The 25,547-nt window shown below is 54.6% G+C and overlaps 1 protein-coding gene across 8 annotated transcripts in view; it reads left to right on the top strand.

The window, feature by feature from the left end:
• Positions 1-25,547, top strand: part of MORN1 (MORN repeat containing 1) — a 63,662-nt gene that overhangs the window by 18,994 nt on the left and 19,121 nt on the right. For 6 of the 8 annotated variants that reach the window (XR_011503687.1, XM_014863108.3, XM_014863107.3 and 3 more), the window contains 2 exons: positions 8,053-8,176; positions 8,662-8,834. Coding sequence is in view for 7 of the 8 variants with exons in the window: in XM_014863108.3 (XP_014718594.3) it covers positions 8,053-8,176; positions 8,662-8,834 (297 nt within the window). In the remaining variant the exon portion in view is untranslated. Of the gene's footprint in view, positions 1-8,052; positions 8,177-8,661; positions 8,835-11,057; positions 11,963-25,547 lie in introns of those variants that run through there. The other 2 variants (XM_070511301.1, XM_044769499.2) reach the window with 2 other exon arrangements.

The raw sequence follows: 25,547 nt of genomic DNA on the forward strand, positions 1-25,547 counted from the left end.
GTTCTTGGTGCCAGAGCCTTGGCAGAAGGGACAACAGGCGTGTGAGCCCTCCAGCTGGAGGGAAGCAGCATCCATGTGCATGCATTCATGTGTGCAAGCACGCCTGCATGTGTGTGAACACGTGTGCAAGCACATGTGCTCTTTGTGTGCATGCGTGTGTCTGTGGTTGTCACGCAGCTGACAGAATGCAGAACACGGGCACCTGTCTGCAGCGCTGCCCCGTCAGCGTGGGGCCAGTCACGGCCTGGCGAGGGGAGAGTTTCTCGTTGTCCTCCGCAGGCAGTGGAGCGAGGACAGAGTCCCACCCGTCTGGGCTGCTTGTTAGGTCTCTAATCAGCCCTGCTGCGATGCAGAGGGGTGGACAGCTGACTTCCCAAAGCCCTTCCTGCCCTGTGAGCGGAGGTTGTGGTGCAGAGAGGGACGTTCTGGCCAAGGCAGCAGGGCAGAAGGTCCGTGGCGTGCAGCGGCCCTCACACTGTCACCTGTGCCGTCTCCGGGAGCAGGACTGCCCATTAGTAAATGCATGCCCAAGATTCTTAATGTGCATGAACTCACCTTAGTTCAACAAGCATTTATTAGGAAGCCTCGGTTTGCAGCACATGTCAAACACATTTAGTCACAACTGGTTTATTTTTTTGCAGTGCTATTTACATACCATAAAATTCACCCGTATTAAGTGATTCAATGATTTTTAGCAAATTTACAGAGTCGGGCAGCCATCACCACATCACACCTCTGGCTTCTGAGCCAGGTAATGTATAGGTAATGTCCCTGTAAACATTTTCTTCACCCCAGAAGGATCCCCGGTTCCCAGCGGGCTCCCACCCCCGCCCCAGGCAACCACGCATCCGCTTTCTTTCTCTGCATCTGCCTTTTCTGGACGTTTCCCGCCACAGGTGGCCTTTTGCTCGGCTTCTCTCAGCTGCAGTGTGTTTGAGGTTTGCCATGTTGCGGTGTGTCAGTCCATCTTTCCTTTTTATTGACCAATAGCAGTCAGCACACCCAGACATGGCATTCTGTGGACCCCTTTGTCCGCAGTGGACAGCTGAGTTGTCTGCACATTTTGGCTACTGTGAACAGCGCTGCTTTGAACGTTTTTGTGTAAATACATGTGTTCACTTCTCTCAGGTCCCTACCTCTAAGTGGAATTGCTGGGTCGTATGGTAGATTTATGTTGAAACCCTCAAAGAAACTGCCAAACTGTTTGCCAGCGTGGCTGCCCCATTTTACGGTCCCATGAGCATGTCCCAGGGTTCTGATTTCTGCACGTCCTCGCCAACACTTGGTGCTCCCCGGAGCAACCATCCGAGGGTGTCAAGTGGCATCTCCTTGTGGCTCTGATTTGCATTTCTCTAATGACTATTGATGATGAGCGGCTTTTTGAGTGCTTATTGGCCATGTGTATATCTTCTCTAGAGAAATATTTATTCAAAGATTTTACCCATTTTTTTAAATTGGGTTGTTTGTCTTCTTAGAGCTATACGAGCTTTTTATGTGTTCTGGATACAAGTCCTTTATCAGATACATCTTTGCAAATATTTTCTTTCAGTCTGTGGCTTATCTTTTCTTTCTTTCTTTCTTTCTTTCTTTTTTTTTTTTTTGGCTGAGGAAGATTTGCCCTGAGCTAACATCTGTTGCCAATCTTCCTCTCTTTGTTTTTTCCTCACCAAGTCCCCAGTGCATGGTTGTATATTCTAGTTGTAAGTCTTTCTAGTTCTTCTGTGTGAGCTGCTGCCACAGCACGGCTACTGGTAGATGAGCGGTGTGGCTCAGTGCCTGGGAACAGAACACAGGCCGCCGAAGCAGAGTGCACTGAACTTTGACCACTAGGTCGTCAGGGCTAGTTCAATGTTTTCACTTTCTTGATGCTGTGTTTTGAAATGCAAAGGTTTTTAATTTTGGTGAAGTCTAATCTGTTAATTTTTTCTTTTATGGATCATAGTTTTGGTAATATATGTAAGAATTCTTAGCCTAACCCAAGTTCACAAAGATTTTCTCTAATTTCCTTCCAGAAATTTTGCTTGTACATTGAGGTCTGTGATCCATTTTGAGTCAATTTTTGTGGATAAGATAAAGACCTAAATTCATCTTTTTGTGTGTGGGTGTCCAATTGTCCCAGCACATGTGTTGAAAAGACTGTCCTTTCCCCACTGAAATGCCTGGCACTTTGGATAGAAATCTCCTGACAGTGGGGTCAGGGTTTATGTCTGGACTCTCAGTTCTGCTCTGTTGCTCTCAGTGTCTGTCCTTGCACCACCACCACAGCGTCTCGATCATTGTAGCCTCAAAGTAAGTTCTGAAGTTGGAGATTCCTCCAATTTTGTTCTTTTTGAAAATTGTTTTGGCTACTCTGAGACCTTTGTATTTCCATACAGTATAAATTTTTTAGGATCAGCTTGACAATTGCTGCAAAAAAGAAAACCCTGCTGGGGTTTTGTTAGGAACTCCATTGACCCTGGCTGGAGAACTGCTTCAGCCGGACTGCGTTCCAGTTCATGAGTGTGAAACGGCTCCCTGTTTACTGACACCCCCACTTTCTCTCGGCAGGGTTTGTGATCTGCAGACTGCACACCTCCCACTTCTGTTGTTAAATTTATTAATAGATGATTAATAATTTATTATTAGTTATTTAATTACAATGTGTTCATTAATACATTTGTTTTTTTGATTTGTTCTTTTTTGTGCTATTATGAATAGAATTGTTCCCCTTTCTTCATTTCAGACATTGCTAGGCTGCAATTGATTTTTATGCGTTGATCTTATGTCCTTTGACCTTGCTGAACTAACTTGTTAGTTCTACTAGTTTTTCTGAGGATTTCTTAGGATTTTCTGTATATGATCATCTACGCGTCATCTACAAATAAATGCAATTTTCCTTCTTCTTTTTCAGTCTGGATGTTTTCTTTCTATTGGTTGCACCATTTTCCATTCCCTGAGGTTCTAATTGCTCCCCATCCTTGCCAGCACTTGTCATTGTCTGTCTTTGGGATAAAGTCTGCCTGGAGAGTGTGAAATGGAATCTCCTCATGGCTCTGATTTGCGTTTCCCTAGTGACTAGTGTGTGGAGCATCTGTTCATGTACTTGTTGGCCATTTGTGCATCTTCTTTGGTGAAATGTCTGTTTAAAGCCTTTGCCCACTTGTCTTTTTATTGTGAGTTATTGAGTTCTTTATATATTCTGGATACAAATCCCTTATCAGATATCAGATTTGCAAATATTTTTTCCCATTTTGTGAGTTATCTTACCGTTTCTTTTTTTTTTTTTAAGATTTTATTTTTTGCTTTTTCTCCCCAAAGCCCCTCAGTACATAGTTGTATATTCTTAGTTGTGGGTCATTCTAGTTGTGGCATGTGGGACGCCACCTCAGCGTGGTTTGATGAGCAGTGCCATGTCCACGCCCAGGATTCAAACCGACGAAACACTGGGCCGCCTGCAGCGGAGCGCGCGAACTTAACCACTCGGCCACGGGGCCAGCCCCTATCTTGCCGTTTCTTGATGGTGTCCTTTGAACACAAAAGTTTTAAATTTTGATGAAGTCCAATTGATCTCTTTTTTCTTTCATTGCTTGTGCTTTTGGTGTCATATCTAAGAAGACTGCCTAGCCCAGACTCATGAAGATACACTCCTATGTCTTCTGCTAAGAATCTTATACTTTTAGCTCTTATATTTAGGATTGTGATCCACTTGGAGTTAATCTTGGTGTGTGGTGTGAGGCAGGGGTCCAGCTACGTTCTTTTATGTGTGGATACCTGATCGTCGCAGTGTTATCTGTTGAAAAACTATTCTTTCCCCATTGAATTATCTGGGCATCTGTGTGCTAAAATTTTGTTTAGAGTTTTTGCATCTCTGTTCATGAAGGATATTGGTCTTGAATTTTTTTTTCCTCATAATGTCTTTGTCTGGTTTTGGTGTCAGGGTGATGCTGACCTCATAGAATGAGTTGCAGAAATTCCCTCCTTTTCAATTTTCTAGAAGAGTTTGTGTTGAATCAGTATTATTTCTTTCTTAAAAGTTTGGTAGAATTCAATACAAAACCCATCTGGGCCTGGAGTTTTTTTTGTGGGAAGATTTTTAATTACTAATTCACTTTCTTTGCTAGACATATAGGGCCATTCAGGTTTCCTGTCTCTTCTGGAGTAAGCTTGGTGTTTTGTGTCTTTCAAGGAATGTTTGTTCATTTCATCTAAGTCAACAGATTTATTGGCATAAGCTTGTTATAATATCCTCTTGTTCTCCCTTTTATGTGTTGATATCACCTCTCTTGATCCTAATGTGGATTATTGGTGTCTTCTTTCCTTTTTTCTTGACTAGTCTGGCTAGAGGTTATCAGTTTCACTAATAAACAACCAACTTTTGGCTTCGTTGACTTCTCTATTGTTGTCTGTTTTCTATACATTGATTTCTATTTTGATCTTATTATTTCCTTACTTGTTCTTACTTTGGGTTTAATTTGCTCCTATTTTTCTAGTTCTTAAGGTGAAAACTAAGGTTATTTATTTCAGACCTTTCTTTTCTAGCATAGAAGTTTGTTGCTATAAATTCCCCCCTTTGTACTGCTTTAGCTGCATGCTGCAGATTTTGATATGTTATGCTTTCATTTTCATTCAATTCAAAATTCTTTCTGATTTCTCTTTTGATTTCTTTTTGGGCCCATGAGTTATTTAGAAGTGTGTTGTTTCATTTCCAAAATTTTGGAGAGTTTCCAGAGATCGTTCTGTTATTGATTTCTAACTTAGTTCCACATGGTTAGAGTCATACTTTGTATGTCCTGAATCATTTTAAATTTATTGAGACATGTTTAATGGCCTAGAACATGGTCTATCTTCATAAATGTTTTCTGTGCGCTTGGAGAAGAGTGCGAATTATGCTTATTGGGTAGAATATTCTATAAATGTCCAGCAGGTGACTTTTGTTGATATTGTTGTTCAGGTTTGCTATATCCTTGCTGATTTTCTGTCTGCTTGTCTATCAATTATTGACAGTGGTATATTGAAATCTCTGATTATAATTGTGGATTTGTCTATTTCTGCTTTCATTTCTGACAATTTTTGCTTCATTTATTTTGAAGCTATGTTATTAGGCACATAAATATTTAGGATTTTTATGTCATTTAATTATTTGACTCCTTGTCATTGTGAAATTACTTTCCTTATTCCTGGTAATAGTCCTTGCTCTGACATCTACTCTCTGTGATATTAATATAGTCACCCCATCTTCTTTTGACAGTGTCAGCATCTTTATCCATCCTTTTACTTGTAACCTATTTGTGTCTGTATATTTAAAGTGTGTCTTTGTAGGCAGCACGAAGCTCTTGCTTTTTTATCCAATCAAACCATCTCTATTTTTTGATCAAAGTGTTTATACCATTCACATTTAATATAATTATTGATATAGCAGGTTCAATCTTACCATTTACTACTTATTTTCTGTTTGCCCCTGCTGTTTATTTTTCCCCTTTATACTCTATTCCTATCTCTTTTGGATTAATTAATTATTTTTTATGATTCCATTTTGTCTCCTCTGCTGACTTGTCAATTGTAACTCTGTTTCGTTATTTTAGGGATTACTTTAAGGTTTACAATGTACATCTTTAACTTATCACAGTCTACCTTCAAGTGATACCAAACTACTTCATGTATAAGAAGCTTACAATAGTACATACTTCTTTTTCTACAAACCCAATCTTTAGACTGTTGTTTTCAAACATTTTGCATTCGCGTATCTAATAATTTCATAATACATTATCATTTTTGTTTAAACAGTCATTTATCTTTTAAAGAGTATTTAACAAACAGAAAAAGAAATCTTGTCTATTTACCCACAGAATTACCATTCCTGGTTCTCCTCGTTCCCTTCCTGGACATCCAGATTTCCATCTGGCAGCATTTTCCTTCTGCCTGAAGGACTTAACCTTTAACATTTCTTGTCATACAGGTTTGCTGGTGATGAATTCTTTCAGCGTTCACATGTCTGGAAAGTCTCGATTTCACTTTAATTTGTGGTAGATGTTTTTCCAGGTGCAGATTCTGGTTCATCTTCCAGTTCTTCAGTGATGTTGCCCCATCATCTTCTTGTCTGCCTTGTTTCCAGCGATGAATCACTGTGATCCTTGTCTTTGTGTCTCTGCACAGACGTGTCCTTTTTCTCTGGCTGCTTTTAAGATTTTCTCTCTATCACTGATTTGAGCAGTTCGATTTTGATGTGACGTGGCCTAATTTTCTTCCTGTGTTTTGTGCTTGGAGTCCATGGAGCTTCGTGGATCTGTGGGTTTATAGTTTTCATCAAATCTGAGAATTTTTCAGCCATTATTTCTTCAAATGGTTTTTCTGTCACAGCCTCTCCCTCCCTCTTTTAGAGACCCCAATTACCCACATGTTAGGCTGCTTGAAGTTGCCTCACTCTTCATGGGCTCTCTCTCCCTCCCTCCTTCCCCTCCTCCCTTCCTTCTTTCCCCTTTTCTTCTTCTTCTCTCGCCATTTCATTTTGGATAGTTTCTATAGCTATGTTTTCATGTTCATGAATATTTTTTTTCTTCATTGCCTCATCTGTCATGGCCGCCATCCAGAGAACACGTGGAATATAGCTATAATGGTAACCTTCTGAAATTTCCTTATCTGCTAATTCTAACTGCTGTGTCAGTTCTGGGTCACTTTCAGTTGATGGGGCTCCTCCTCGTCATGAGCCGTACTCTCCTGCGTTCCTTGTGTGCCTGCTAAGCTTTGATTGGATGCCAGACGTTACGAGTTTTACCTTGTTGGGGGCTGGATGTTTCTGATCTTTCTGTGTTGCTGTAAATGTTCTGAGCTTTGTTCTGGGCACAGTGAAGTTACTTGAAGACAGGTTATCCTTTTGGGTCTTGCTTGATGATTGGTTAGGTCTGGAGGAGAACTCAGTCTGAGACAAATTATTCCCCGTTACTGAAGCAAGACCATTCTGAGAGCTCTGCCAGTGTGCCCCCAGCCCTGTCCCCTCTCACTCTCTCAGGCGCTCTTCCTCTGGCCTCGCTTGTGCACTGATCTGTGCTCTGCTGTCCACCCAGGGGACCCACAAACCCTGCAGACCACTGGGTCCTCTCTCCTCTCTGCTCCTCGTCCTTGGGACCCGAGGACTCCTACTGTGTGCCTGCTCTCCCGGACTCGCAGCCGTGCTTCCTCACCGAGGGAGAGAGTTTTCTAGGTTCTGCTCAGGCCCCTCTCTGTGCCCCATCCCGCACACTCACTCAAGGCAGCGACCTGCAACCATAAAGTCTATGTCTTTCAGGGACCACTGGCCTTGCCTGAGGTCCAGGATCTTGAAAATCATTGTCTCATTATATTTTGTCTGCTTCTTTGGTTGCTCCAAGTAGGAGGGTAAATTGGTTCCAGTTTCTCCACCTTTACCGGAAATGGAAGCTGACAAACCATGGTTGGTTTTTGTGCTGCACTTGGCACCTTCTCTGTCCATGGCAAAGTTCTTCCAGCATTTGCCCTCCGTGTCTCCCTTTCCAGATCTTAGCAGCGCAAGAGCCTGGATGACAGGCCTTTAGTGACACTGGTTGTTGTTGACTCCCCTTCTCCACTGGACCCTGAACCCCCGAGTCCATATGACCAGGCCCTGTGTCGGGTGCCTCAGGGGTGTAGACAAGTGGGATGGGTAACAAGTGGCACTGTCCCCCTGGGTCACCAGGACCGTGATGGAAGCAAGCCATCCCCCACGCCCCTGACTGGGCCAAGGCTGGGATGTGCAGCTGTTGAACCCGAGGCTGGTGGGCCAGGAGAGGCCCCCCCACAGGTGTAGGGACAGGCAGAGGCGTGGGGGCGCCCTGAGGCCTGGGGCTGGAGTCTTGGGTTGGGACTCCCAGTGGGGGATGGAGATGCTGGGGAGGTGTGAACGGTTCAGCTGAGGGCCAGGAGGGGCCAAGCCTGGGAAGGCAAGCACGCTCTCCTCACCCTGCCCCTCACAACCGCCCTCCGTCCTTAGCCCTGCCTGGGGCAAGACTGGGGAGGAAGGGAGACCCAGGTGCTGGCTGCCAGGCTGTTCCTTGGCACAGTCTGCTTCTCTCCCCCCGGAAGGTGAGGATGGCCGGGTTTTGAAGATCTCAGCGGGCGTCAGGTACGTGCAGCTCCCGGCCTACTCAGAGGTCAGCTTCTTCAAAGTGGACGAGGACGACCGGGAGATGCCCATCCAGACCCCGTTGTGAGTAAGGGGGACCCTGGTTGATGCCCATGCCAGGCAGGGGGAAGGGGTCCTTCCTGGACTTTGAGGAGGAGTGGCCCAGAGCTGCTGCACCAAGAGCCACTCCCCACAGCACTCCCACACCCGCCAGGACTCTGGGCGCTGGGGACACAGTGGTGACCTCCAGACATGGTGTGCTCCGTCTAGTGGGGGAGAAATGAAGGCACCTTCAGACAGTGGGGGCCAGGCAGGAAGGGCAGCCGGGCACAGTGACCGGGAGGGACTGGGGCTGGGGCCACAGCATGGTTTCAGGTGGTCCCTCCTCCCTCCCTCCCCCCTTTCTCGTCTCTCTTCACCGCCCCACTTCCTTCGCACCACCTTAGTCTCAGAGTGGCCAACTCGGCCCTGTCTCCCCCGGGAGTAGCCCCTGGGCCACGAGTGCCCCTGTGACCAGGTATGCCCCCAGCCTGGTGTGAGCAGAGCCCACCCCACCGTCCCCTTCGCAGCGGATTTGACTGCATCACCTATCCCTTGTCGAGCCCCAAGTCTGGGGGCCTGGAGCCCAGAGCTGCCTTGGAAAGTTCCAGAGCCAACTCGCCACTCCACGAGGGAGACCTGGAGCTGGCGCTGGCATCAGATGCTTTGTGTGGCCAGGAGGACCCCCCCGGCGGCCTGCCTGGTGAGTGGAGTTAGCCAGCTGGTCGGCGGTGGGCAGCCCAAGAGCTCAGGGGTGCGTAGGGGGACAGCTAGGGTCCCAGAACCTGGCAGAAGGAAAATGAAGCTGACCCCTGAGAAGCTGGGCACAGTGACCTTGGAGAGACAGGACGTCCCCAGAAGACAGTGCCCGGCCTAAGCAGGCCTTGGCAGAGAGCAAGCAGGGCCTCCTGTGGGTTAAAAGGCAGGCTGCGGGCTGCCCTTCCTGGGTGTCCAGGCCTCTCAGGTGCAGGTCCTCACTGTGCCAGCCCAGAGCCCACGTCGGGGGACCAGCAGTCCCAGGGGCCGGCTGCATTGGCCGTCCTGTGCTCTCCACGTGCAGATCTGTTTGTTGCCATAAATGCAAAGGGAGGTTGTTCTGCTTGTCCACTGAGGGCCCGGCAGCGGGATGCAGCCCCTGGGCCGAAGGGCTCAGAGTTGTCTCTGGGCCCTTCAGGCTGAGCACCGGGCCTGGAGGGTAGCAAACCCCCAAGGCCACCGCCTGTGACCAGCCTGGACAGGATACCCATGGCTCGTGCCGAGTGGGAGCCATCCCGTGGCCCCAGCCCCAGGGACCCCCAGCTCTGTGGGCAGCCTGCGGCCCTGACCATTCACGTGTTTCCCTGGTTTTCTGTCTGATTCCGCTTCTGCCCGGCCGGCATCTCCACGTGCACATGGTCCCCAATTCTTCACGGAGATGCAGCTCCTGGTGCCGGGCAGAGCCCCCCACCCCCGTAGGCCAGGCAGGCGAGAACCTGCTTCCGTAGAATGCATGGCCTGGCTTCGCCATGGATTGTTCTGGAATGATTCCCAGAGCTGGTGCTGGAGCTCAGGGGTTGAGTCAGAGTTGAGTCACCAGTTGGTTGTGCTTGGGGACATTGAATCCTCCTGTACAGCTTCTGTGGCTGACGTGCAGCTGGCATCCTAACGGGGGAGCGTTTGAGTTAACGTCCTCGCTGAGCGTCGGCCGTGGGGGTCCCCTGGCCCCCCGTGCCATCCCCTCAGGACACACAGCTGCACCCCAATCCTTCGAGACCATGACAAGAGGAGTGGGGCGGCTCAGTAAACGGGGTCGGGGGTCCCCACCCGGTAATCCACATGCACTCTAGCTTGGGGGCCTCCACGCTCTCCTCAGCCCTGTGGAGAGGCCCCATCCCCTGTTAGGACTCCAGCGCCAGACGCTGCCAGCGAGGGGCACAGGCTCGCAGTTTCCCGGTCACAGAGCAAAAGGGAGCAGATGTGAAGTGCTGTCACAACGCAGAGTCCAGAGCGAGGCTGGACCGGTGGCAGGGAGCAGAGGCCAGGTCCTTTCCTCATGGGGCTGCAGGCTCAAGGAGGTGGTGGGCCCGACACTGGGCCAAGTGAAGCCCAGCCGGTCCGCCGGCGGGTGCAAGGGAGCCTGGGGCCTGGCCCATGACCTCTCGTCTGCATACACCTCGGTTCATGGAAGCAATTTTACGCTGCGTCGGCAGAACAGCTCTCATGTTTCTGCATAAAAACACTCCCTGGGCGCCACGCCTTCCACTTGGAGGCATTTCAGAGCCAGTAACGAGGTCTCGGTCTCGATGGAAACCAGGCCCCGGAATGCGAGGCCCCGCGCCTGCTCCTTGATGTGTGATGCCAGCGGCTCGCGCCTGCCAAGGTCACCAGCCCCGCGGGCCGCCCGCCGTGCAGGTTGGGGGGCTGCTGCTCGAGCAGGGGCCTCATGGCAGCTCGGGGCAGTGCGTCCTGAGAGGCCTCCAGCTCTGCTGGGATCTAGGCAGTCACCTGTGGGAGACCAGGGAACACATCTTTGGTTTTGTAAGACCCCCGCGGGTTTGAGCCCTTGACCTCTCAGGTTTGGCACCCAGCCCTGCAGGCATCTCAGCTCCTGTTGAAAGCTCTGAATCGGGGATCCTGGGTCCCCCGCCAGGTGCATCTGGGGATCAACCTTGAGAGGCGGGCTGCTGCTTCTCCACCATTTTCTAGCTGAACCTCCCTGTGCCTCAGTTTCCTCTTCTGTAAAATGAGCCTATAACAGCATCTGCCTCCAGGACTGCTGACCAAGCTCCTCACTGCACCCCCCAACCTCCTGTCCCCACCCAGGAGTCTGACCCCAGAAGTGCACACTAAGAGGGGAGGAGGCCCCCCCGGGGTCAGGGAGGTGGGCTCCACTCTGCTTTCACTTCTCTTAAAACTGGTTTCCCTCATGGCCGGTTCACCACTGAAGGCTCTGCGGGAAGGTCTGCCCCCGCCCGCAGCCTGCAGACATGTGGTGGCGGGGGCCCAGTCTGCCTGGATCAGAACACACTGGCCGTCTGTCTTTCCGTTCTGCAAAGACTAAATGAAGTCATCGCAGATTTCAGTCCTGCCGCAGGCAGGCTGGCCGTTGCCGTAAGTAAGAAAAAACCCTGAAGTAATGACAGCTTAAACAAGGAGCCTGCTCTCTGGTGTCCAAGCGGCCCAGGGCGTCCGCCTCACTGACCCAGCGGGTGTCACCCTCCCTCGGTCAGCAGGAAGGAGGGCATGGCCCCACAGCTCCTCTGACTGCAGGGTGCTGCAGAACGAAACCCCAGAAACGGCCAGAGGGGGACACGAGAGCCGCAGGAGTGGGAAGTGGGCAAGGCCTTTTTTCTTTTTAAATGAAATGGCTTATTCTATGACTATGTGGAGATAAGTAGTTTTAACTTATAAGTCTTCTTTATCCATTATCCTGAGAGAAAGCTTAAAGCGCAGCATCCTGAGGCCGCCCGCGCAGGGATGTCAGCCAGGGGTCCTTTCCGCACAAGGGCAGCGTTTGTATGCTCAGGACCAGAAACATCAGCCGTCCTCTCACGCTTCTTCCCAGCACGGCCGCCCGCTCCCGGCTCCCGCTCCCTGCTCCAGCATCTCTTCCTTCCCCAGACCTTCGCCGAGGACCCTCAAGCCCTTTTTCAAGCCTGTGGTGAGTCCAGGGGTCATGGTGCCTATGCTGGTTCCAGCAAAGAGTTACTGCCTCTGTGCCTACCTGGACAAGAGCCACATGCGCAGGACACAGGACCGGACAGCAGCACCTGCTGAGAGCCCCGAGGGGACCTGTGCGTGCATTTGGAAGTCTCAGGAAGGGCCAGACCCAGTGGCCTACTGTTAAGTTCAACACACTCTGCTTCAGCGGCCCAGGTTCAGTTCCCGGGCTCAGACCTACACTGCTCGTCTGTCAGTGGCCATGCTGTGGTGGTGACCCACATACAAAAAGAGGAAAATTGACAACAGATGTTAGCTCAGGGCGAATCTTCCTCAGCAAAAAAAGGGAAAGAAAAAGAAAGTCTCCAGGAATGTCCACAGGTGGCGCCTGGCCAGCAGCCAGGATTTCCTGCACAGACAGCTCTCTGAAGTACAAGGCAGAGACTGCAGCCAGAGGGTGTCAGGTGGAAAGCTAATTCATACAAGGCCTGGAATAAATTCAGGCCAGAAAATCTCCAAGGTCTGTCCCTATTGACGCCACTTATGACAACCCCAAGCTGGGAAATCCAGAGAATTGTGCTTCCCAGGCAGGAGCCCCAGGTCCGGGTTTCGCTCTCAGCCCAGAGTCCCAGGTGCTATTGAACGCCCACCGTGACCGGACACCTGCAGCACAACCAGACACAAGGGCAGCTCTCGAGAGGCCTGGTCCCACGGACACCCTCGCAGGTACCAGGCACAGCCCCACTCTGCTTACTCGTCCCTCTCCCGCTGACTCAGATGTGGTCCTGAGCTCACATTAGTGCCTGCTGAGTTTGACTCCGTCCTGGGCGGGCTCTGTGCTCAGGATGAGGTTTGGCTGCTCCCAACAACACAATAGTGTCTTCACCTCCATCTGTGTTTACTCCTCACACACAAGTTCAGAGGCAGGGCTGACGGGGGCAAGAGTCCCCCCGATCACCAGGGACCCCACTTCCTGTTTCCTGTTCTGTTACTCTGTCATCTTTCTTGTGGTCCCTTAAGGCTGCACAAGCACCAGCCATCATGCCCCTATTCCAGCTAGTAGGAATGAAGCATAAGGAGCAAGGGGCCCTTTCCTTCTAAGAAGCTTCCTGCCACTGACACTTCCTTGGCCAGAACTCAGTTACTCGACCATACCAGGAAATAAGGAGACAAGAAAAGCAATTTGCCAGCTAACACCAGGGTCTGTTCCCAGAGAAGAGGAAAGAATGGATATTTCACGTCAACCAGCGTCTTTCCAAATGGTCCAGACGCCCACATGAGAAATCTCACTGTCACCCTGCACACCCGGGCCCTGCTGGGTGCACAGCCCAACGGGAGACCCAGTGGGCAGGTGTCTGGGCCTCCTGCCGCCTCCACGGGATGAACCAAGGAAGCCAGAGGCTGGCGCGCTCCCTGTGCATCTCCCATTGTGAGCACCTACCTAAGGAAGCATGCCCTTGTGGGACCCCATTGCGGCCTGCCTGCCGTCTCACGCTCCAGCCCCACGGCAGGGCCTATGGCATGATTGATGGGTTTGGTGAAACCGGAGCTGGTGGTGAAGATCTGATTCTGTTGGAGCAGCAGTCAGCCGACGGTCTTGTAGCATCAGGAGCTAATGAGGACCCCCAGGAGCGCACAGCCCACCAGACAGGGCGGGCTGGCTGGTGCTGAGTGTCTCAGGGTGAGGAGCCGACGCCCTGACCTGCCCTCCTTCTCTGTCATGTGTTCACTTGCGGACAAGAAACAGTGCCCCGGGGTGGCCACGCAGGTCGTGGATGGGTGACCCCCTCGTGGTCTCACACTTAGGGTCCTGAGCAGCAGCCCCACTGGGCGGAGGCAGAGCCCGGAGGCCTGCCTGTGGCGTCAGCTCCCTGGCAGCTCTGGCGCGGCACCCCCGCCGGGTTCCAGCATCACAGGGCACCTGGCAGGTCTCAGCTGCAGCCCGTGCTCCTGGAGGTAGTGCTGAGTGCGGGCCGGGCGGCAGCTCGGGGGCGCCTGACTGTGAGATGCGCCTGCTGGCCGCCTCCCTGCCTGCCCCCGCGACCACAGGCTGGAAGTGACACCAACAGAATGTTCTCGCCAAGCTCCGGATTCCAACCTTTGAGCAGTAAGGGGTCTCCCCAGAGTTTGAGCAGCCCTGGGGAGAGGCGGGAGGGGAGGAGGCTCCATGCCTGCCCCAGAGTGGGGCGTCGCGGTGTGAGGCGGCCTAAATTCAAGCAGAGCGGCGGCGGCTTGTATTTTAAAGCAACTATCTGTGTTTCACGTGTTCTTGAGGCTCATGTGCCGACGGCAGGGTACACGGAGCACAGTCCAGCAGGGAGCAGCTTCAGGCGCTCAGTGCCCCTCCCCCGGCACCCCCAGAGTGCTCTGGACAGAAGGACATGTGCCCAGATTCCTTTGCCTGGCCCTCGAGTCCTCGTGTCAGAACCTCGGGTGCGTGGAACCACACGCTGCCGTGCATGAGGGAGAGCGGCCCTGGAAGGCACCCCACCCCCTGGGTCAAGGCCACTGAGGTCTCTGCCCTTCCGACAGCCACCGCCATCCCCACCTGACAGGGGCAGGCCCTCCGGGGCTCACCCAGCACCGCGGCTGCCAGTGGGGGAGCTGCTCCAGGAGCCCGCCCAGCACCCGCCCTGGGAGCTCAGGGCTCGCCCCACGCGGGACTGGGACCAGGTTCTCTGCTCAAAGACAGCAGATCAGCTCTCCTCCCCCATCTGACGGGCAATTTGGAAAATAAACCCTCTAAAAACTTGGTTTCCGATTACACAAATAAGTAAAATGAGGAGAGAAGATCCTTTCTCTTTCCAGAGGCCTAATGTCAGTGACATGTAATTGCAAAACTCAGTATTTTATTATTTTGTTGATAGGAAATATTTCAGTTGTTTAATTGTTTCTAACTTTTGAATAGACGATTTGCTTTCCGCTGAGAAGAAAAGACGACTTCATAGACGTGGGCAGTGCCAGATATTCTAAACCTTATTTTGGTTAAATTACAGCACCCAGATTTTAGTCACAAAGCACATTGATTTTATATTCAAAAAGATTTTTATATTTAGTCTCTTAACCTTTTGTAATCCCACCCACAGCTTTATTCGGCAGAACCCTTTATGTTAATTGTTGCCAGTGGGGTGTCTGCCTCGCCCCCGGTAATTTGGGCCCATTGAATCCTAATGCAGGTGCTGATAATTGCTGGAGGGACTTTGGCGGGCTGGCTGAGCCCAGTGGTTCCAACAATCCCGTCAATTGGATTTGGGAACCTAAAGAAGCCAGAGCAGTGAGAGACCACCTCAGATGGCTTTTTTTTTTTTTAATGCACAAAACTCTCCTAGGAAATATTTCCAATTGATCCGAGTGGTTTCTCTTTTTCATGCGTTGAACAAATGGTTTTGAGTATTCATCAGATGGGATCCACGAAGAATCATCTGTAATTTTAAGATGATTCTAAAACCAAGGTGCCCTTTGCCGCTAATCCAGTCTCGCCAATAAAACCCAGGGAATGCAGAGCTGAGAACTTCTGGAAATTTCATTGCCTCTTGGGGTGATAACACGTTTTCATATTAATTGTCTATGGTTAATATGGCAGAGTAGCATGAAAGATCCGTATTTTTAAAGGAAAATTTGTTCTATAAATTTCTTGTCTGGGAACCATACCGTATAGAAGGAATGTCCCAGAAAAGCAGAAAAAGTATCACGTTGTTTCCAGTGCCGACCGGTGTTAACAATGGAAATGAACTCAAATGTTTGGGGGCGCGTCCGCCTCCAGCCATCAGTGGAGGAGTGGGGGCAGCAGGAGCCCCGCCCCCCCGCCGCCCAGGCCACAGCACCTGGATGGGCCCCTTCCACCCCTCTCGGAGCCACCACTCTCCTGGTCACCGGGCTCTCTGTTCCTGCAGCTGCCCTGTGGTCTGGGAGCTCCAGGAGGAGCAGCCACCAGCAGGATGTTGGGGACCCAGCTCCTTGGGGTCTGATGGGAGCTCCCCGGTCATCCCCTTCTTCCTGCAGTTCCTTGCCTGGTCGGGGGCCAGGAGAGAGCTGGGGAGCACTGGCCTCTCTGTGTCCTGTGGCCACATGGTGCACCCGGAGGGCAGGAGCCTGCGGAGCACCCGCAGGACGAAGGGGCTCCCTCGGACACCCCACGCCCGTCAGCCCCTAACAGGAGTTCTTGGCCGGCTGTTTAGCAGAAACCACTGAGAAGCTTTAGGTGAGAAGTTTTAGGATCCTGGAGAGAAAGAAGGGAGGCAGGCGGCACCCGGGGTCCGTCTGGGTTTGCTGGATGGAGGTCTTCAGTGGAGCCGAGGTCTCGCATGACAGCAAATCTGCACCCACGTGGAAGTGCCTCTCGTAGGGCCGCTGCGCAGGCACGGGGCGGGCGCGGCTGTCAGACTGACAGGCGGTGACCCACATGTGCCTGCCACGGCACAGCGCCCACTTGGTTTTCTCCTCTCACCCCTGGGTCTGGCCTCGGAGGCTGGTCCCCGGGGGGACATGGGGCGGCGGGGCGGACCGGGGGAAGCTCCCTGAAGCAGCTGAGAGGCTGGAGGGCAGTCTGCAGACGGGTTCTCTCACGCCCTCACCAGTGGGGAGGACACCCTGCTCAGGGTGCGGCCGGGGTGGCTTCGATTCTCTCCCCCGTGACCCCACGACTATCTGCTGGACAGGCCCCAGGTCACTCAGAACCAACAGACCAGCCAGGGACGCCGACTTCATTTGCGCCCCAGTCTCTCTCAAGTTTAGATTCTGATGGCGGGGCTGAGAAGTGAGCTGGGCCTGTGGCTGCGGGCAGCTTCCCGCATCAGACGCAGCGGCTCCTGCCCGGCCAGCTGCCCCCCACGGCCCTGTGCCCGCGGCCCCGTGTCAGCCCTTCTGCCACCGACCTGGAGTCTGCCGGGCCGGCTCCCTGGTCTTCTGTGGTCAGAGCCTCAACCCAGGGGCCCCTCTGGGCACAGTCTGCTCCCTGTGTCACCCCCATGTCCCAGAGCCTGTGGCCTTCCTCTGCCAGCCGCAATGCTGCCCGCAGGTCTCTGTCCCCTGAGGGGGGACTCAGTGCTCAGGATAGGCCCTCCACCCGCTGACGTGCTGGTTGGCACATCCGCGGCCCTGCTGGCAGGGGCACGGGGTCTCGTGGCACACACATGGCCCCTGTGATTCTGGAACTGCTCTGAGCAGGGTGGCTGTTGAAGAGGGCACAAGGCAAGGCAAGTGCCCTGCGCCCTGACCTGGCCAGCATCCCTTGGCAAGGGGCCGGGCCTGGGTCACATCAGGAAGCAGGTGGCCACATCTGCCGGGGCCTAATCAGAAGGTGCTGGCTAGGGGTCCGCCTGTGGGCCACTGCTGTCCTGGTAGCAGGGGTGCAGCCCTGGCCTGGGCCTCGGGGGCAAGGGCAGAGTCCGGACAGGGCCAGGCTGGCAGGGCACCTCACGGCACAGGGCGCCATGATGAGGAGATGCCCAGGCCAGCTGGACGCTCAGGTCTGGGCTCAGCTGAGGGGTCACCCCAAACAAGGGGCTGCGCCTGCACAACAGGGAATGTGGATGTGCATGCTTGTGTGGGACTGTTTATGCATGTGTGAATGTACATGCCAGGTGAACGAGTCTGCGTGCACAGGTGAGTGCACACGCGTGTATGCTGGCGCGTATAAAGGTGCAGGTGACCTGTATGCGTGTGCATGTGTTTATGTGTGTGTGCACCAGAGTGGGGGTGGGTGCACCCATGTGCATTTGTGCACAGGTGTGGTCGCGTGTGAGAAAGAATGTGTGTGAGTGGTGTGCACACTTGCCTGCAGCTGTGAAAGTGGGAGTGTCCACGTAAGTGTGTGCAAGTCGTGCGGCCTCCCCAGATCCTTGGCCAGGCTCACCAGCTCCTCAGCGCCTGTGCCCCGACGGCGACGCCCACGCCGGCAGGAAGAAGTCCAGGAGGGCCAGGGTGCGGGAGACCCCGCAAGTCCCTTCTTGAAGCCTTGGGAATCAGCTTTTATTCTTTTTAAAGGAAGTTTGCTGGCTCGGTTTTCTCCTTTCTCCCAGGCCTGCGGGGCAGCCCTGCCCTGAACTGGGGAAAGGAGGCGGGAGGCAGAGCCAGTGTGAGTGGGGAGCCAGGCCTCCCCTCAGCTGTCCCGCCACATGCCAGCCACAGGCTCCTTGCCTGATGCTCTCCACAGCAGCCAGCCTGTGCAAACCCCTCCCAGAGACAGCAGCAAACAGACCTCTTCCGTTCTTTCCCAGGAGGACAGAGGGCACTGAGTTCTCTTCTCCTAAACGAGGCACTAACCCCAGCCCGTCTGGAAGATGCTGCTCCCCCTGGAGACCCTCCTCCCAGCCGGCCGCAGTCCAGGCCTCTCCCACCTGGAGGCCCACACCGTCAGGCTGGGCGGACAGTCCCTGCAGGGGGCCCTTAGGTTTGGCAGCTGCTCCCAGCCGCCCCACTTCAGGCCCCCTCATGGCCCTGAGGCTTCTGTGCAGGGCTGTCCGAGAGCCCCGGCCGCCGTGGACAGAGCCACTAGTGCCAGTCCTCCCAGGATGGTGTAGGCGCAGTGGCACCAGGGCGGAGCTTTAGGAGCGGCAACTTCTGAGCACGCGAGAGGACACGTGGCCTGCGGGAAGCCCTCGGACGGAGCCTCCCACCCATTATCTGCACACAAGCGGAGCCCGTGGCCAGCAGTGATGTCCAGACTTCATGTCCTCTGGCCGCTCCTGGGGCCTGGCCGCCCGCTTCACTCCTGCTCTGCTCAGGACGGGGCTGCTGCCCTGTAGCTGAGGCGCCTCCACGAGACGAGAAGTGAAAATTTAGGGGCACCAGGGTCCATCTGGCTGCTGTTCAGGCTCTGGCCAAGGGCTAGGGGACAGACCAGGAATCGTGGGTTAGTGGGCACCTCAGGGAGCCCCTGTGTGGGTGGCTGGCTGCCCACCTTGCCCCTCTAGGGGTGGTGCTCCCAGCAGAGTCCCCTCCTGGCCAGCGGGACCGGCCCAGGCACAGGGTGGTGGCCCAGCCTCGCTCTGTCTAGCCATGTACAAACAGCTTGGCTGGGGAGCCTTCTGGAGGCGAGGAGTGGGCGGGGGCATCAGGAACAGGCTTGGAAAGAACGCCAAATTAGCCCCTGATCTTGGAGGTTTGCCAGCAGAAACATGCCCCCTTTCGTGTTCCATTTGTGACCTCGGCGCATCAGAGCTCCAGGAGGCAAGTCTGAAAACAGCAGCGCGCCCTCAAGGTGGTGGGCGCATCGGTGCCGCATCGCTGGAAGAGGGAGTCTCGGCCGAGCTTAGGTACAGAACGTAGGGCTCCTCTGAAAGAAAACACGTCCAGGAGCAGTGCTCACGTTCCAGGAACACACGGTGCCCCTTTCTTTTCTGAGCGCTCGGAAGGGATGTGGCCTATGGGGACAATGGCTTTGTGTCAAATCCATTTTCTATGCTTCAGAATAGGAAGGGGAGAGGCCAGCGTTGGGCTCCTCAGGAAACGGTGCAGTGGCCACGGAGGCTGGGTCTGCTGAGTGCGGCCCGAGGTGGCTGCGAGGGCCCTGGCACCGTCGGGGCACTCAGGGTCAGCGGCCACAGAACCTCGCTCTGCCTGGGGTCCCTGATCCACAACTGCCCACCACAGGGACTGGCCATTCCAAATGTCTGCCATGCTGCCTCTCTCACTCCAGGCAGGCCAGGTGTTCCCTCACTGGCCCAGTTCTCACACAGAGACACACCTTTGGAAATTCTCAAATTTGAAAATCTCTTGGAAAAAAAAATAAAGCAAGCCTCGCCTGGGGGACGGTTGGGGCAGAGGGCCTGTGGTTACAGAGATGGCGGTGTGTTTCCCCACACCGTGAATTTTGGTTTCTGGGGCTGGTTCTCAAGCCCATATCTCCACCGGGTGCAGACAGCATGCGTAAATGGGGCCGAGGTGGCAGAGGAGCGCCCTTGCTGGGCCTCCTGAGAAACACACAGGTCCAGCCCGGGGTGTCTTCAAAGACGAGACCTGGTGCATCCGCTTCCACCTCAGTGACACAGAGAAGTGTCCAGGCCAGAAACCAGGTGTCCCCATAGACAGGAGGGGTCCTGGGCACCTGCAGAGCAGCATGCACCTGACCAGGGCTGGCTGTCCTCAGTTTCCTCATCGTAAATAGGAGAGACAATAGCCCAACCTCTAGGTTCAGGTGAGATTTAAATATGTGTAAACCACATGGGGAGAACTTAGCAAAGCATCGGCCCCCTGGAGAGTGCTGAGTGACATACTGTGGAGGTGAGAACAGTCATAGTGGTGACATCGATGATGATGGTGGTGATGGTGATAATGGTGATAATGATGATGATGATGGTGGTGATGATGGTAGAGATGGCGATGATGGCGGTGATGGTGATGATGGCGATGATGGTGGTGATGATGGTAGAGATGGTGATGATGGCGGTGATGGTGATGATGGCGATGATGGTAATCATGGTGACGCTGGTGATGGTGGTGAAGGTTATGATAGTAATGATGATGATGATGAGGGTGATGATGGTAATGGTGGTGATGATGATAGTGGACTCTGGATAGAGGATGGCAGGCCCTGCCATGTGCAGTCTAGTGGGGAGGGAGCCGGGGTACAGGTGCCCCCCACATTCTCTCCTGCCTGCACCCTGCCAGCTAATGACAGACCATCCAGGCCAGCCCCAGTGCCACAGTAGCGCCAGCCGGGCAGTGAGATGCACGTGCCCACTGGACAAACAGAGGGAGGGGTGGGCACGCAGCCCAGAGGGAGCCCTCACCTGGAGGCCTGGCCAGCTCCCAAAGGAGCCCCAGGGTGCCTTCTCTCCCTCTGGTCGTGGAGACCCATGGCCCTGCGTGTCCTCCCCATGTGTCCTCCCCACGTAGACGGCTCTGCCTGGCTGACTTCTCGGGTGCTTGTGTGGCCCCGTCTCTGGCTAATGAACACACTCCTTGGTGGGTCATTTGCCCTGAAGACTAATGAGGTGTGTCTGGTCACCTCCAGATGAGACAGCTCTCATCCCTTAGGGCCAATAACATTTTGTTTTTTTCATTCACGTAAATGAAGGAAACAAATTGGCCTGTAGCAGGCTCTCTACTTGGCAGGGTCCTGGGCCCACAGCGGCCATTTGGCGGCAAAGGCCTGGCCCTTGCTAGCCTTGTTTATTCCTGGGCTTCTCCACCTCCTGCCTGGATGTCCTACACAGGTGATTAGGGAGTCTAATTGAGTCGGCTGTAAAAAGATAATTAATTGACATTTCCCTCCCGGAGAGGTCAAGCTGCCCGATCTCCCTGGCCAGCTCAGCCTCTGTTCCCAGTCACCCCTCCCTGGGGGCAGCGCAGTGACCTTTATCTTGCTGATAAAGCCGTAATTGTTGTAATTAAAATCTACAGAAAGGCTTCAGAAGTAACTCCCCAGAGCCCAGTCAGGCATCTGCTTGCAGGGGACCCTGCCTTGGGGGTCGGCCTGCTGGGGCGAGCCCCCCAGGACCCACCGGAGCAGCTCAGTGGCCCCTGGAGGCTAAGGCAGGACCCTCACCTGAGAACCACTCCCCTTGGGAGCCTGAGGGAAGGCGGGATGCTTCTTTCTCTTGGGGCCACGGAGCCCGGGCTGAGAATACCTGCTGCATTCCCAGGAGGTTTGACGCCCGTTGAAGTCGCTCGCTAGGGTGGGCTGGAAACGGCCCAGCCCACAGGTGGGAAGAGCGGGGTTTGCGGCCGTCGCCATGTGCCTGGGGGTCTCTGCAGCTCTTTTATCAAGTGGGGTCTTACTTCGTTTGGGTGGCACCTGCCAGCCTTTCCTCTTTGGACATTTGGCCTCAGGGGGCCGTGTTTGCCCACAGGGTGGATGGGGTGAGGAAGGGGCTGCAGAGGCAGAGGGCTCGGGGCTCTCGGCCACCCTGTGGCAGCAGGGACAGGGCCGCTGGGACATCGCACCCGCAGCCATGTCCCAAGGCCAGGGCCGTGAGCAGAGGCCAGAGGAGCCAAGCAACCAGAAGGCCCAGGGTGGCAGCGGTCGTGAGCAAGGAGACATGTGATTTGCGGGTGCGGCCTGTCCTGGAGGCCCTGCGCCAGGGGGCTTGACCGGTGCTCGGGGTCCAGAAAGTCAGTGGGAGTTTGGAGCAGGTGGGGACAGCCCTTGATTGTGAACCCGTGTGCTGGGGCGTCGGAGGGCGGGGACAGGAGCGTCAGAGCTGCAGCCGAGAGGTTGGGCAATGGCCTAGACCCCACGATGGCAGCCATGGAAAGACCAGGATTGGGGGACATCGACGAAGGGTGGGACAGAATCGAGGATGTCACCCACATTCCTTGCCCAGCAACCAGGTCGAGGGTGGAGCCTCTCACCAAGAGGGGGAGACTGAGCTGCAGGAGGGCGGGAGTTGGGTCTGGGGGACCCCAAGCTCCATGTCCAGGAGACAGTGCATAGAGGTGTCTGCAGGGAGCTGGAGCCAGATGTCTGGTCCGCAGAGGAGGCAGAAGTTGGGGGTCATCTGGGTAAGTGTGGTGCTCGCTTCCGTGGGGCGTGAGGGAGTGTGGACAGAGGAGAGAAGAGGCCGGCCCGCACCTGGGGCAGCCGGCAAAGCCCCGGGGAGGGAGGCCAACAGAGGCAGGAGAGAGAGGTCAGCTGAGGCCACTGACGCCGCGGAGCAGGTGGGGCCAGAGCAAGGCTGCGCTGACATCAGGGGAGGGGCCACTGGGCCGCTGTCATGGGAATCCTGGATTGTCAACAAACGGAGAAGCTTTGCACTGACCGACCTCCTGCTACGGGGCAGACGGTGCCCTGAGCAGATGCAGCTTTGAATGAGTTTAAGCTCCTAAGCAAACTAGAGAGCCCTGTGCTCTGGGGGAGAGCAGAATCCCCAGGCCTCTCCTGGACCGCCCGTGAGCTCCTCCTCTCTGGCAGGGGAAGGGCAAGCTCCCTACGAGGCTTCCGGGGCTTCTCGGCCCCCAGGGCCACCATGCTGTCTCCCCAGACTGTATCCGATCAGGCCTCAGCACCACCCACCCAACACGTGCTCTGCGCCACAGTCCGGCGCAGCCACGGCCGGCTTGGCCTGCCCTACGTCACATGTGTAGAGCAACCAGGGGCTGAGTGACTGACTGTTCAGACGGGCCAGGAAGCCACGGTCCAGCTGACACCAAGGAGCCAAAGGAGGTGGGAGGGGAGGTGTCCAAGAAGAGAGGTCAGCGTGCGTGGCTGGAACTTGGCCAGCCTGGCTTCCCATGAAGGCCACTGTTGCAGCCGCGTGGAGAACGGATCAAAGTGGGGTAGGAGGACCCAGGAGTCCTGCCAAGGGTAGTGCGGGTGTCGGGCGGGAAGTGCCAGGCCGGGCGAGGGTGGGGCGGGCGAGGGAGAGCATCAGTGCATTCAGATTCGAGTCTATTTCGAAGGCAGAACTGATGTCGCTGCTGCTGCTGCAGAAATTCTGGGGGTGACAGAAGAGAGGGGTTGACTGATGGCTGTCCCCCGGGCTTCCGGCTCGGGCACCTGGGGGTGGGGTGCCAATCACCAGGCAAGGTGGTGGGCAGATTTGGAGGTCCCATCTGAGAAGTATGTGAGACCAACAAGTGGAGATGGGAGGGTGGCGGTCAGATGTGCGAGCCCAGCGTGGTCAGTGTGCCGTCATGTTTGTGGGGAACATGCTCTCGTCAGCGATAGACACACCTCGGTTTCTTGTGTCCGGGTCATCCCCCTTCCAAAGGCTGCACCTCTTGCCCAGTCTTCCTCCCACCCCCGTCACAGCAGAACTCCCCTCTTTGTAGGGCTGTCCCATTGGGTCAGATAAGCTTCCCTACTCCCCGTCCAGGCCAGGGACATGGCATGGACTCCTGGGTTCCAATGTGCCTGAATCTAGACGGTCCCCTCCTAGGACTGCAGACATAACTGCTTTTTTGTTTTGAGCCAGTCCATATTGGGTTTCTTTCACTTGCAGCAAAAGGGTCTTAGAGCCTCCTTCCCCTTTGTCCTCGGACAATGAGCGGCGTGGAGGCAAACTTCTGCCGCCGTGCGCAGGTGATCCCAAATGTCCAATCTTGTCAGCAGAGCGATGGAGGCTTTGCCGAGCGGTCATCTGTTTCTCCGTGCTGAGTCAGCTGGTTGATTTCAGTGACGTTCGTGCTACCAGGTAGAGCATGGTAGCTGACATCGTGGCTCCCCCTTAACTCTCTGAGCCCTGGGTTCTCTTCACTCAAGTGGCAATGATGACAGAACCTCTGCTCCGAGGGGCCATGACGTTTCCCTGAGACTCTGCCTGCAAGTGCTTGGCGCCAAGTTGGTGCGTCAGCCACTGTGACTGTCGAGAGAGCAGACTCTTCAAACAGCTCAGTCGGAGCCCCCAAACCGAGGGAGGCAGCAGCCTCCAGGCTTGGTTTGGGTGGACGTTGATTTTCACACCAGATGTGTTTTCCAGCCCCTCTTCTTGCCCCCATGTCCCCCAGAAATGGCGGCTGTGGGTCCAGGTTGGACGCTGCTGCTGTTGGAGGAACCAGCAGCTCAGTGCTCGCCTTCTGGGACCCACTCACGCACGGTCACCTTGGCAGAGGGTTATTAGGATACAGAGCTGAGGTCTTTATTGTCCAGAGGTGTCGATAAAAAAGGTAGTCAAAGTTCGCTCCTCTCGAGTCCACGTGGAAACTGGCAGTGCGTTAAGAAATGGAAATGATGCCGTCAGCAGTGCAGTTTCCACTCATTGCCCAGGACGTAAATAGTGCGAGGACAGCAAAAGCTAATGGAGAGAAGGACATTAGTTAAAGAACGTCCTTGTGGAAGGAAAGACTGTACTTTTTATAATGCACCATAATGATGAAATTAAGACACCTCTGAGAGAAATAATCCCCACCTGTAATCTGGGGTCACTTCTGGGCCCGTCTCTACTTCTCCCTGCAGTAGCTGGGCTCAGGGGAAGGCGCGTGAATGCCTGCATCCAGTGCCCGGGTGAGAGTCGCCCCTCCACTCACCCAGAGCCCCCCTCGAGGGTCCCCCCTGCAGAGTCTGTTAGCAAGAGTGTCCTGCCCCCCCGTCCCCCTCCAGCCGTTCCCACGGCCCCAACCAGCCACCTCTCCGAGGCTTGGCCAGCTCCTGCTGGCGGCTCTTCCCAGATGGTGAGCTGGGTAGGGGCCCTCAGGTCAGAGGGCAGTAGGGAGAGCCCGGGAGCCTGGCCCCCATAGGATAGAGGGGCCTGCTGCGTGCATGTTTGGGACGGTCCTGGGGTGGCCCCTGCACCAACCTAACGTCACATCATCACCATCTGGTCTCAGCCACTGACTTTCTGAGCAAAAGAGATGGAGGGAGGGGGCAGCTGGGGCTGCAGCCCACCTGCGGGTGAGGCTGAGCCTGCGGACTGGACCGCCAGAGGAAATGCCCTCGTCACCCTCACACTCCGGGACCCCTGCGAGTGGAGGGGTGCAGGACGCCTGGATGGGCAGGGGTCCACAGTGGGGGTACTCGCTGCAGGGACAGACAGGCCAAGCCATTTTTGGGTGCCAGAGGATGTCGAGGTCTCCTGGGGGCTGTTGCCCCTCGTGGGGGCTGGTGCCTACCAGCAGCTTCCATGCCCCACACTTGTCACAGTGAGGCCAGTACCACCGTAGCACACTGCCATTGTTGAGTAGAGATGTCCTTCTCTGCTACACCGTTCAGAAGAGGGTGCTGGGCTCTGCTGGGCTCTGCTGGGCCAAGCACGGGGCCCCCGACCTGTGGCCTGTCCAGATCTTGCCCCAGACACTCAAGGCCTTAGCCGGCGGGAGCATTATGGTAAGAGACCCTCTCAGCCCCAAAGGATTGGCCTGCCAGGCCCTGATGGTGGACCCCTGATGATGAGAAGGC

The sequence above is a fragment of the Equus asinus genome, chromosome 5, assembly GCF_041296235.1.
Source record: "Equus asinus isolate D_3611 breed Donkey chromosome 5, EquAss-T2T_v2, whole genome shotgun sequence".
NCBI classification, from domain to species: Eukaryota; Metazoa; Chordata; class Mammalia; order Perissodactyla; family Equidae; genus Equus; species Equus asinus.